The sequence below is a fragment of the Anolis sagrei genome, chromosome 2, assembly GCF_037176765.1.
Source record: "Anolis sagrei isolate rAnoSag1 chromosome 2, rAnoSag1.mat, whole genome shotgun sequence".
In the NCBI taxonomy this organism is placed as follows: Eukaryota; Metazoa; Chordata; class Lepidosauria; order Squamata; family Dactyloidae; genus Anolis; species Anolis sagrei.
The window spans coordinates 298460302-298473665 of NC_090022.1; the positions used below are offsets into that span (position 1 = coordinate 298460302).

Below are 13364 nucleotides of genomic sequence, written 5' to 3' on the forward strand. Positions count from 1 at the left end.
CTGCCTGACAGTGAAGTGGGAGATGTGCCTTCCCTGTAAATAACTTTTGGAATATTTGGTATCAGGAGCAGAGCAGAGTGCAGAATAGTGCTCAGTGATAAATGTGAGCTCAGGGTAGGAAACAAGAGAGAAAATACACAGAACACTCCAGTAAAAATGATAAAAACTTATTTTTATTGTTGCATGTAATACATCTCAGATAAAAGAGTAGATCAACAAAAGGAAGTTCACCAACTTTGATAGAAGAGTCCCTAATGCTGACAAACATTTCTGTATGTAAGGGTAATGCTCCCTTCTCAAGCAAAAGGCCATATTGTTGTTTTTAAATTGTTTTTTAAATTGTGTTAGATTTTAGCCTGTTCTTGTAAGCCACTCCGAGCCCCAGGGGAGTGGCGGCATATAAGTTTGAATTATAAACAAACAAACAAACAAATAAATAAAGGCACACTAAAGCCTTCTGGTCAGAAGGGGGAAATAGCCTCTCCATGAAGGCTGGATGGAATCAGAACACCTTAAGCTACATAGATCTAGGAAACAAGTTATAACAAGACAGCAGCCTGCCCCACAGGATCCCCTCTGTCTGTAATCACTCTCTTTACAAGGGTTGATGCTTCTCAATTTCTAACACTGACAGTGATTCATTTTGCTCCTCAGTTATGCAGACATTTCAGGATGGTTCCCTGCCACAAGGCCTGCAGAGAGCAGCACTAGCTCCTTTTTAGCCTGTCTGCTGCACAGAGCCCTCTTCTGCTAGTTGTGCCTCTGTGCAAGTAAACCGGGGTGGAAATGGTGCAGCCTATCTCCCAATGCTCCTGGACAGCATCTCCTGCCAGGCAGCCCATCAACAGGTGGAAGGAAGCACTTTTGCCACCCCAAGAGTCCCCCCAGGACCGCTTTGAGTCCCCCCAGGGGTGAGAAAGGCGGTATATAAATACTGTAAATAAATAATTAATAAATAAATGTCAGTTGGTGCTGCAGGGGCAGGGATGGGGCAGGAGATGGGGCGGTACAGCCAACTGTTTGTTGAACTGAAGCCTGTGTTTGGACGAAGCGTGACCTGTCAGCATGGTCTGTAATTGGTTGTCTTGGTGACGAGAAGGATGGCGCACAGGTCTTGAATGCCCCTCTAGTTAATGACCGGGGCCCGTGGTGCAAAGGCGTGCTGGTCTGTTCCCTTGTTGTTAAGTGTGCCTTGTTTGAACTGCCTCTGCTTTTAGTGCCTGCCAAATCTTTTCACAAAACAAAAAGGCCTGTAACATGACCTGGGGATTTAGGTTGGCATATTTGCCAATCAATGCAGCTGTGTATTTTCAGTGCATTTCTCAAAGCACCTGGCTGTAGTATTTGGGATCTGGGAAATAATACTCTAACGACCTGTTTCAAAACAGCAGGCATCCACGTATACCATATTTTCTACCTTTTTAGCTGCAGGATTATTTTGATGCATTTTACATTTGTAATAATATGGTTTACCTGCACCACAAACTTGTTACTCAGCTCCCTCTGGCCCATTTGCCTTGCTAGCCAGCTGGACATGCACAAAAGGTGAAATGGACTGTCCAGTTTGTATATATCAATGGATTTCCACTGGTTTCTTGATCTCTCAGCCTGGTCAGCAAAGCCCAAGGGACCCTGGGGAGTGGCTGAGTGCTCCCCAGACATGAACATCTTCATTGGGAACTATGCATTGCTGTGGCCAACCTTCCCTCCCTCTTTCTCTCCTTCTTTCCCTCCTTCCTTTGCTCCCTCCTTCCCTTCCCTTCCTTCTTTCCTTCCCTTTTCTTATTTCCTTCTCTCCTCCCTTCCTTCTTTACTTCCTTCTCTACCTCTTTCCTTCCTTACTTTTTCTTTCCCCCCTCTTTCTTCCTTCTCTACCTCTTTCCTTCCTTTGCTTTTTTGCTTCCATTCTTCCTTCTGTTTTTCCTTCCCCTCTTTCACTCCTTTCTTCCTTTTCTACCTCTTTTCTTCCTTCACTTTTTGCTTCCATCCTTCCTTCAGTCTTTCCTTCCTTCCCTCTTTCCTTCTTTCCCTCCTTCCTTCACTCCCTCTTTCCTTCTTTTTCCTTCCTTCCTTCCTTCCTTCCTTCCTTCCTTCCTTCCTTCTCTACCTCTTTCTTTCCTTCCCCCCTCCTGTTTTCTTTCCCTCCCTCTTTCTCTCCTTGCTTCCTTCTCTCTTTCATTCTTTCTTTCCCTCTCTTTCTCTCCTTCCTTTGCTCCCTCTTTCCTTCCCTTTTTTCTTTCCTTTTTTCCTCCCTCTTTCTCTCCCTTCCTTCCTTCCTTCCTTCCTTCCTTCCTTCCTTCCTTCCTTCCTTCCTTCCTTCCTTCCTTTCTTTCCTCTTTCTTTCTCCCCTTCCTTCCCTCCCTCTTCCTTTTTCTGTATTGTCATTTAGCTTTCCGTCATTTAGCTTTTGGGGGGATTTTAAGTCCTTTCCACTGTTTTTTTTTTTTGGGGGGGGGGAGTAGTTTATGAGTGATGGTCACTCGTTGGTCTGTTAGGGGTATAAATTTCGTGTTAATTCGTCCAGTAGTTTTTGAGTTCTGTTAATCCCACAAACGGACATTACATTGTTATTTATATAGATTGTTCTGAGTTTGGGGTGTCCTCTCTTTTGGCCCGCCCCCCTTTAATCCCTTTGGACTGACATGGAACTCCTCCCTTCTGCAGTACCCAGTGGAGCATCCTGACAAATTCCTTAAGTTCGGCATGACGCCCTCCAAGGGGGTGCTGTTCTATGGGCCCCCTGGATGCGGGAAGACCCTGCTGGCCAAAGCCATTGCCAACGAATGCCAGGCCAACTTCATCTCCATCAAGGGACCAGAGCTGCTCACCATGTGGTTTGGGGAGTCGGAGGCGAACGTCCGCGAGATCTTTGACAAGGTAAGGCTCTGTCCCTCTTCTCCCTTTTGGCCTTTCCTGATCACATTGCCATTTCTTTCCTTTGTCATATGTCTGAATTGACCCCCTTGCCCCCCGCTCATAGCCAATAAGAAGCACAGACCACGGAGATGCCTTTTAGTAGTTTATCATGACTGGATCTTGATGCCTTTCTGCATCATAGCTGCTTGTACTACAAATCTTTGGCCTTCAGCACAAACATGTTTTCGTTTATGGATCAGGAGAAGGAAAAAGTAACATTTTGCTAATCCATCCGCTTGAGCTGCAGCCAAATGTTCCGTACTATCATCCCTTTCTGTATTCTCTGCACAACATGACCATTGTACTTTTTACCGGTGCTTTCTGTGCCTTCTGCAGATCTCCCAGAACAGCCACCCTCCCCACCAACAAAACATGATGCTTGGTGTCTTGTAGGAACGGCATATGGCTACTTGGATTTTGGTCCATTTTCTAGCTGTTCCCATATTACATTTTCCCAGCGATCTGCGCAATCTGTCTGCTGTGGCCACAACTTCTCCCCATTCTTCTAAGCACCTGCAACTAGTACAGAATGCCAATAGAGTGCATTGCTGTTCTGAATATATCTTAGTTTGCAGTTGTGGCTGTTAATTATTTTTCCTCTCTTGGAAGACTTTGGATTTGTTCTTTTGTTGAGAGATGAGACCTACAAATTGTGGCAGCTAGGACCTCAAACAGGCAGCTTAACTAACTCAAGCTGGGCAAAGTCTGGACAAGGGTTGTTCACTCTCAGCGCATGAGGAACTGACCTAGAATCCTAGAGTTGGAAGAGACCTCATGGGCCATCCCGTCCGACATCCTGCCAAAAAGCAGGAAAATTGCATTCAAAGCACCCCGACAGATGACCATCCAGCCTCTGTTTAAAAGCCTCCAAAGAAGGAACCTCCGGGACAGTGAGTTTCACACTGAACAGTTCTCGCAGTCAGGAAGTTCTTCCTAATGTTCAGATGGAATCTCCTTTCTTGGAGTTTGAAGCCATTGTTTCGCGTCCTAGCTTCAAACTACAAGAAGGGAGATTCCATCTGAACATTAGGAAGAACTTCCTGACTGCGAGAACTGTTCAGTAGTAGAATCTCCCTGAGACATCTCTCCACAAACAGAAGACACTCCCAAAATACACCAAGTCCATAGAGCCTGGTGAGTGAACAGTTCTCTGTCTGTCACACTTTCTGGAGTGTTAGACACTGATGTCCCAAAGTTGTTAATTACTGATGGGTTGTTTGGCCAGCCTGAAACATGTTGATTCCAACACAGTTTCCGGACAGATGTTGACTCTTCTTGATTGGTATTAGCAAACGCAAGGCTTGTGTTGACTTCCTTCTTAATGTAAGGAATCTTGTAAACATTCCCTTAACTTGAAAGAACCTTTGTGTCTAATTAATGTAAACATGTAGTTTTCCCCCAAAAGTTAATGAAGTCAGTTAATCATTTGTCAGAGTTCTTATCAGCAACTTTTATTTACACTCATTTTCCAGGCCTCAATTTGGTGTCTTCAAATTATTAGGTCTTGTTCATTCATCTTTCATACAAGTCCTTCAAACCATATATCATATGTCAGTGGTTCATGGCCCCCTCTTCCCTCCCTCTCTGCCCAGGCCCGCCAAGCCGCCCCCTGCGTGCTCTTCTTTGACGAGCTGGACTCCATTGCCAAGGCCCGCGGAGGGAACATTGGAGATGGCGGCGGCGCTGCCGACAGAGTCATCAACCAGATCCTGACGGAGATGGACGGCATGTCCACCAAGAAGAACGTCTTCATCATTGGCGCCACCAACCGGCCAGACATCATCGACCCGGCCATCCTGCGTCCCGGGCGCTTGGACCAACTGATCTACATCCCACTGCCCGATGAGAAGTCCCGTGTGGCCATTCTCAAGGCCAACCTGCGGAAGTCCCCCGTGGCCAAGGCAAGTTCACCCTCTTGGGGGCTATCACCTCTTTTTGCAGAATATGAGGACATAGCAAGGCATGTTGAGGGCTATGAAGTTAAATGTCTATATAGAGATGTGGGGTGGGTCAGCAGGCCTGTTTGCCTGTTGCACAATTTGACTACACATTCCTTTTGGGGCCTGGCTAGTACGTTATAAGAATGCTGGAACGTTGCTTCAGCCATCCACATCCACATGCAAAGGCTCGTTGAGAGTCTTTTTGAAAACACTGCCTTTTTTACTCTCTAGGAATCTCTGGGTCCTCTAGCACAGTGGTTCTCAACCTTCCTAATGCCGCGACCCCTTAATACAGTGGTTCTCAACCCTAATGACCCCTTAATACAATCCCTCATGTTGTGGTGACCCCCAACCATAATATTGTTTTGTTGCTACTTCATAACAGTCATTTTACTACTGTTATAAAACATATTGTAAATATATTGTCGAAGGCTTGTAAATATCTGATATGCAGGATGCATTTTCATTGACTAGACCAAACTGGGCACAAATACCAAAAACACCCAAATGTGAATTCTAGTGGGGTTGGGGGAAGATTGATTTTGTAATTTGGGAGTTGTAGTTGCTAGGATTTATAGTTCACTTATAACCAAGGAGCATTCTGAACTGCACCAGCGATGGATTTGAACCAAACTTGGTTCCCATGACCAATGGTAAACACTGGAAGGGTTTGATGGGCATTGACCTTGAGTTTGGGAGTTGTAGTTCGCCTATATCCAGAGAGCACTGTGGACTCATGCAATGTTGGATCTGGACCAAACTTGGCACGAATGCTCAATATGCCCCAATGTGAACACTGGTGGAGTCTGGGGAAAATAGATCTTGACATTTGGGAGTTGTAGTTGCTGGGATTTATAGTTCATTACAATCAAAGAACATTCATTACAATCAAAGAACCCCACCAACAATAGAATTGGCTCAAACTTCCCACATGGAATCCCCATGACCATCAGAAAATACTGTGTTTTCTTATGGTCTTTGGTGACCCCTCTGATACCCCTTAGCGACCCCCAGGTTGAGAAACACTGCTCTAGCAGCACTCTAACTTCCATCAGAGGTCATACTAGAAGGCCCAGAGAGCCTATTCTAAGCAAATCTGCAAAAGTCAAACCTGCAGCTGCGAAGTATTGACTGTATTTGTATTTTAGGTTTTATTCATTTCCCTCAGTAATAGTACCAATGGGGTTTACAGATTATTAAAAATAATACAGGTTAAAACTAGACAAAAAGATTAGTAAAAGATGTGAATGATTTAAAAAACAATTAAATATCTGTATAATCAAAACCATTTAAAATGTGATAATAGACAGTTTAAAAAATATTATTATTACCGTATATACTTGAGTATAAGCCAACTTGAATATAAGCCAAGGCACCTAATTTTACCAGAGCCCCCGGTGGTGCAGTGGGTTAAACCCCTGTGCCAGCAGATTGAAGACCGACAGGTCACAGGTTCGAATCCAGGGAGAGGCGGATGAGCTCCCTCTATCAGCTCCAGCTCCTCATGCGGGGACATGAGAGAAGCCTCCCACAAGGATGATAAAAACATCCAATCATCCGGGTGTCCCCTGGGCAACGTCCTTGCAGACAGCCAATTCTCTCACACAGTTTCTCAAGTCGCTCCTGACACGACAAAAAACAAAACAAAACAACCTAATTTTACCACAAAAAACTGGGAAAATGTATTGACTTGAGTGTAAGCCAAAAGTGGGAAATACAGCAGCTACTGGTAAATGTCAGGATAAAAATAGATACCAATAAAATTACATTAATTGAAGTGTCAGTAGATCAAATGTTCTTGAACTGTGGAGCAGAACAGACAAATCTGCATCTGTACGCTTGTCCATTGTGCCCTGCCTCATGTACAGAGGAGGAATTGTTGGAGGCTACAGACAATGCCGTTGCTGTTGCCCGTTTTGGTCAAAAGATACTTAGCCACCTGGACACCTTCTATTTTATCTGATTTATACTAATTTATGCAATGCTTTTGATACGAAATAAATAAATGTTTTTGAGTATTAACATAAAACTGTAATTTAAGCTAAGACTGTCCAGCTCTGTTTAAACTATTATTCTAACCCTTCTTCAATGTAAATGTGCTTACGTATCCTTCCAATAATAAAGAGGATAAAATAATAAATGTAATAAAAAATAATAATTGAGTAAAATAATGGAAATGTAATAGTAACAGTAATAATAGAGTAAAATAATATAATAGAGTAAAATAATAAATTTAATAGTAATAGTGTAAAATGATAAATATAATAAAAATAGTGTAATGAATATAGGATCACAGATTAACGGATGATGAGATTGGATTCTGATTTTACTGATGAGACTCTAATGATTGTTATATTAATGTTTAATTGTTGATGATGCTATCGTTTTAACTGTCCCATATTCGTTTTATGATGTTTTGCATTGAATTTTGCTGTTGTTAACCGCTTTGAGTTGCCTCAGGGCTGAGAAAAGCGGTATATAAATGAAGTAAATAACAAACAAACAAACAAATAATAACTTTGACTCGAATATAAGCCAAGGGGGGCTTTTTCAGCCTAAAACTAGAGCTGAAAAACTCAGCTTATACTCGCATATATATACGATATTTTATTTATTCATTCTCCACATTATTTATTTATTTTATTTAAAAATATATATATCCCGATCTTCTCACCTCTGTAGAGGGACTCAGACCGGCTAACAGTAGGATTCAATATTACAATACAGTCTAAAACAACACATATCCACAGAAGAATTAAAATACATAAAAATAAAATACATATAAGCCAGTTCGCCAAGAGTAAAATCATATCCAACTCAGTCCGCATGTGGTTAATAACTTTGGTCAATTTCCGGTCTCGGCCATTATTCTGGGAAGGCCTCGTTCCATACCCAGGATTTCACTAGCTTCTATTATCTCTCCCAAAGGAGACTCAAAAGTGGTTTACAGTTAAAACATCTCATGCTATTAAAAGCCCAACATACAGTCAGTTTGTTGTCGAAGGCTTTTATGGCCGGAATCACTGGGTTGTTGTAGGTTTTTCCGGGTTATATGGCCATGTTCTGGAGGCATTTTCTCCTGACTTTTCGCCTGCATCTATGGCAAGCATCCTCAGAGGTAGTGAGGTCTGTTGGAAGTAAACAATTAGGCACATCTAATCACCTCTCAACAAAAGATTTCCCCAGGCACTGCCAAGCCATCAAATGCTAATCAAGGTGGTCAGTTGAAACATTCACACCCAGCTCCAGCAGACAAGAGTCCTTCGTCTCACCCTGGTCATTCCACAGATATATAAACCCATTTTCCTAGTTCCAACAGACCTCAATACCTCTGAGGATGCTTGCCATAGATTACAAAAATGTGAGTTGAGCACTGAAAGGGTGCAATAAATGCAATAACTCAGCAAAGGCTGCAGTTCTATATAAGCAGGTGTGCCTGTAGCTTAATAGATGTCAGTCTGAGGTAAACCTCAGTGGGAGAAAGGTCTCTATCTGTGAGAAGGCCTCACAGTGTGAGGTAGGCCTTAGTCTGTGAGAGAAGGCCTCTGTGTGAGGTAGACCTTAAGTTTGTGAGGTCTGGTGTGAGAGGAAGCCCCAAGTTGAAGGCCTCATGTGTAAAGCTACTGCGTGAAGCTCCGATGTGAAGGCTGTTGTGTGTAGAGCTACTGTGTGAAACGTCAGGAGAAAATACCTTCAGAACACGGCCATATAACCCGGCAAAACCTACAACAATACAGTCAGTCCTTAAAAAGCTTGACAGAATGGGAATGTTTTTACTTGTTGGGAAGAAAGCAAGGAGGGAGCCATAGAGTCCTCCAAATGAGGCCACCAAGAAGGGCCTGCCTCCCTTGCTCCACCAAAGAAGCCTGAGACAGTGGCGGACAGAGAGAAGCACCCCTGCCAAAGATCTTGTAAGACAGTGGTTCTCAACCTGGGGTCCCCAGATGTTTTTGTACTTCAACTCCCAGAAATCCTAACAGCTGGTAAACTGACTGGGATTCCTGGGAGTTGTAGGCCAAAACACCTGGGGACCCACAGGTTGAGAACCACTACTGTAAGAGTTCAGTCAGATTTCGCAAAGGTGATAGGATCTCTCAGACAGTCCGGACTATGGCTTTGTAGGCCATAACCAGGCTTCAGTTGTGTCCTGTTAGCAACAGCCTGTCATGGTGCTACGTGCAGATATGGCTGTAGAATGAAAGCAAGCTGGTTTGGTTGTTGCTGTTGCCTGGCCAATGCAGGAGGGGCTTTTCAGTGAGGGAGGGAATGTTTATGCAGTGTGTGACGCATGGCACTTCTCTTCTTTCTCCAGGATGTGGATCTGGACTTCCTGGCCAAAATGACCAACGGCTTTTCAGGAGCGGATCTCACCGAGATCTGCCAGCGGGCCTGCAAGCTGGCCATCCGGGAGTCCATTGAGAGCGAGATCCGGCGAGAGCGAGAGAGGCAGACCAACCCTTCCGCCATGGTGAGTGACCTGGCTTTGCCTGGGAATTTACCTCTGGGCCTGGGTGGCTCATCCATGGCCGTGGGTGGCCATTCCCTTTGCTGAACGTTGCAATGACTCCTTTTGCTGCTGCTGCAGGAGGTGGAGGAGGATGACCCCGTCCCAGAGATCCGGCGCGACCACTTTGAGGAGGCCATGCGCTTTGCCCGCCGCTCCGTCAGCGATAATGACATCCGCAAATATGAGATGTTCGCCCAGACCTTACAGCAGAGCCGAGGCTTTGGAAGCTTCAGGTATTTATTTATTATTTATTTAAAAGTTTTATATACCGACCTTCTCATGTCTCTTGAGGGACTCAGACCGGTTTCCAACCATAAAATACATACAGTCAGTAAACATCATACTTCATATTGCAATAAAACATTAAAACAGCAAAACAGCCAATTATATTCAATAAATACAATGGTCAGTCGTCCCACTAATAATGCTTTTGTTGTTGTTCATTCATTCTGTCGTTTCTGACTCTTCGTGACCTCATGGACCAGCCCACGCCAGAGCTCCCTGTTGGCCGTCACCACCCCCAGCTCCTTCAGGGTCAATCCAGTCACTTCAAGGATGATATGTAATGCTATGTAACAAAATTTGAAAAAAAAAAATCTGTTCCTGGTTTGAAATTGTTATTTCCTGTTCAGTTGTGCAGCATTGACTTTGAAAGTTTTTGTTCTACTCCAGAAACTTCATTTTTGTGGCTGGGTTTTGAGACTAAATGAGATCTTTACCTCTATTTTTATGTGTTATGGCACTTGTGTGTGCTTTTGTAAGCCACCCGAGGCCTTCTTGGAGATGGTGATTGCCTGGGGCAATCTTTTGTTGAGAGGTGATGCGATTTCCCTGATAGTTTCCTTATTTGAGAACACAGAAATGCTGAACCACTCTCACAACCACCATGTCAGACTACACAGAGAAGCCATTGAAATCCACAAGCATGTGGACAATTTCAACAGAAAGGAGGAAACCATGAAAAGGAACACAATCTGGCTACCAGTATTAAAAAAACTCCAAAATTACAACAGCACAACAACAGAGGGGAAACAATCAGGCACATCTAATCACGTCTCAACGAAAGATTGCTCCAGGAACTAACAAGCCACACCAAACAACAGCCTGGCCATTAAATGCTAATCAAGGTGGTCAGTTGAAACATTCACACCTATCTCCAACAGACAAGAGTTCTTTCTCCCACCCTAGTCATTTCCTAGTTCCAACAGAACTCACTACCTCTGAGGATGCTTGCCATAGATGCAGGCGAAACGTCAGGAGAGAATGGCTCCAGAACATAGCCATATAGCCTGAAAAAAACTACAACAACCCACATAAAGATTTATTTTATTATTATTAAAACCAATTAGAAAATGGCAATTATAACCCAGGAACAAAGAGGTGTTACACAGAGTAATAATATTATAATACATTGTATTTGTTGCCCACCTCTCCTTGTAAATCAATGCGGGGTGTAACATGGTTAAAACACACAGATAAAATAGAATATTAGAATGCACATATTGTAATATGCAGATCAAAGATTGGCACCAACTGCTTTCCTTATTTTCCTTAACCACCTCATGGACTGGCATGAGGTGGTTAAGCAGAGAGGTGTTTCCTGGCCTGAGGTGCAACCAGAGATTGGCAACCAGCACTGAAACAAAGCTTACACTCACTGTCTTCCTTGGTTTTTCAGTCATGACTTAGAACTAAATTTTAGCAAGTGAGAGTGACTTCTGTGTATGTGCCTTGACTTTAGAGCAGGCATGGGCCAACTTGGGCCCTCCAGGTGTTTTGGACTTCAACTCCCACCATTCCTAACAGCCGGTAGGCTGTTAGGAATGGTGGGAGTTGAAGTCCAAAACACCTGGAGGGCCCAAGTTGGCCCATGCCTGCCCTACAGGCTTCCCTTTGTCCCTAATTGCTCTATATACAACAGTGGTTCTCAACCTTGCTAAAGCCGTGACCCCTTAATGCCGTTCCATATGTTGTGGTGACCCCCAACCAAAATATTGTTTTCGTTTCTACTTGATAACCTGTCATTTTAGTACGGTTATAAATCGTAATGTAAATATCCGATATGCAGGATATATTTTCATTCACTGGACTAAATTGAGCACAAATACCCAATATGCCCAAATGTGAATGCTAGTGGGCTGGGGGGGGGGGGGTTAATTTTGTAATTTGGGAGTTGTAGTTGCTGGGATTTATAGTTCACCTATAATCAAAAAGCATTCTGAACTCCACCAGCTATGGATTTAAACCGAACTTGGCACAAAGAACTCCCATGACCAACAGAAAACACTAGAAGGGTTTTGTGGGCATTGACCTTGAGTTTGGGAGTTGTAGTTCACCTATATCCAGAGGAGCACTGTGGACTCAAACAAGGATGGATCTGGACCAAACTTGGCACAAATACTCAGTATGCCCAAATGTGAACACTGGTAGAGTCTGGGGAAAAGACCTTGACATTTGGGAGTTGTAGTTAGAATCATAGAATCAAAGAGTTGGAAGAGACCTCATGGGCCATCCAGTCCAACCCCTTTCTGCCAAGAAGCAGGAATATTGCATTCAAATCACCCCTGACAGATGGCCATCCAGCCTCTGCTTAAAAGCCTCCAAAGAAGGAGCCTCCAACACACTCCGGGGCAGAGAGTTCCACTGCTGAATGGCTCTCACAGTCAGGAAGTTCTTCCTAATGTTCAGATGGATTTTCCTCTCTTGTAGTTTGAAGCCATTGTTCCGCGTCCTAGTCTCCAGGGAAGCAGAAAACTTCTCTCCCTCCTCCCTGTGGCTTCCTCTCACATATTTATACATGGCTATCATGTCTCCTCTCAGCCTTCTCTTCTTCAGGCTAAACATGCCCAGTTCCCTAAGCCGCTCCTCATAGGGCTTGTTCTCCAAACCCTTGATCATTTTAGTCGCCCTCCTCTGGACACATTCCAGCTTGTCAATATCTCTCTTGAATTGTGGTGCCCAGAATTGGACACAATATTCCAGATGTGGTCTAACCAAAGCAGAATAGAGGGGTAGCATTACTTCCTTAGTTGCTGGGATTTATAGTTCACCTACAATCAAAGAGCATTCTGAACTCGACCAACAATAGAATTGGGTCAAACTTCCCACACAGAATCCCAATGACCACCAGAAAATACTATGTTTTCTGATGGTCTTTGGCGACCCCTTTGACACCCCCTCACGACCCCCTCAGGGGTTGAGAAACACTGATATATAAGCTTCTTCCCTCCTGATGCCATCCAGCTGCCCCTGTTGACCCTTCTTCTTCTCTTGCAGATTCCCCTCGGGCAACCAGGGCGGTGCCGGACCAAGCCAGGGCACGGGCGGCAGTGGCGGCGGCGGCAACGTCTACAGCGAAGACAACGACGACGACCTCTACGGCTAAAGCGCGGCCGGAGCGGACCAAACTCCCGAAGAGGCCACCACGTTGTTGTACAGGGCGACAAAAACATCCCGGTGGCCGACGGACTCCTGGCTTCTTCATTCCTTGGTCAGACCTTCGTGGCCGCCGCTCCCCCGTGTCCGCTCTGTGGGCCGGGGCCCGCTTTCCGCGGGAGGCAGCGGCTGCTGGGCTGGGCTGGTTTGGTGGGGAGGCAGGCCGGTGGGCGGGCGGGCGGGCGGTTTGACACGGAGGGGGACTGGCTCACTTTCTGGGGAAATTTCTGTTCTAGTTGTTTTGGCAGATTCAGCAGCTTTAGCAACGGGTACAACAAATAGCCTGTAAAAACGAAACAAAAAAATTAAAAATCCACAAAAAATAATAAAAAAATTCCCATAACTTCAGGCTGGCCTTCGCCATCATCTTGTTCATCCTCTTTCCCCCCTTGTTCATCCAGGTCTTTGTTCTTCTCTTGATGTTCTATGTTTCTCATGTCAGGGCAGCCAGTCAATTATATTACATTTCTAACAGAACAAAGCAAAAAAACAGAGAAAATACAAAATGTGTGAGTTTGATTAAATGTCCTTTGACCAGTATCTGGCCACTTGGAGTGCCTCTGGTG

General features: G+C 44.4%; 1 protein-coding gene across 1 annotated transcript in view; it reads left to right on the plus strand.

Annotated features, from left to right (window-relative positions):
• The window catches only part of VCP (valosin containing protein), a 44838-nt gene extending 31692 nt beyond the window's left edge, over nt 1–13146 (plus strand). Inside the window, exons 13-17 of the mRNA XM_060761168.2 lie at nt 2665–2877; nt 4509–4817; nt 9169–9324; nt 9442–9596; nt 12640–13146. Coding sequence (XP_060617151.1) covers nt 2665–2877; nt 4509–4817; nt 9169–9324; nt 9442–9596; nt 12640–12748 — 942 coding nt within the window. The 3' untranslated portion in view covers nt 12749–13146. The remainder of the gene's footprint in view (nt 1–2664; nt 2878–4508; nt 4818–9168; nt 9325–9441; nt 9597–12639) is intronic.
• Nucleotides 13147–13364: the final 218 nt, after the last annotated feature.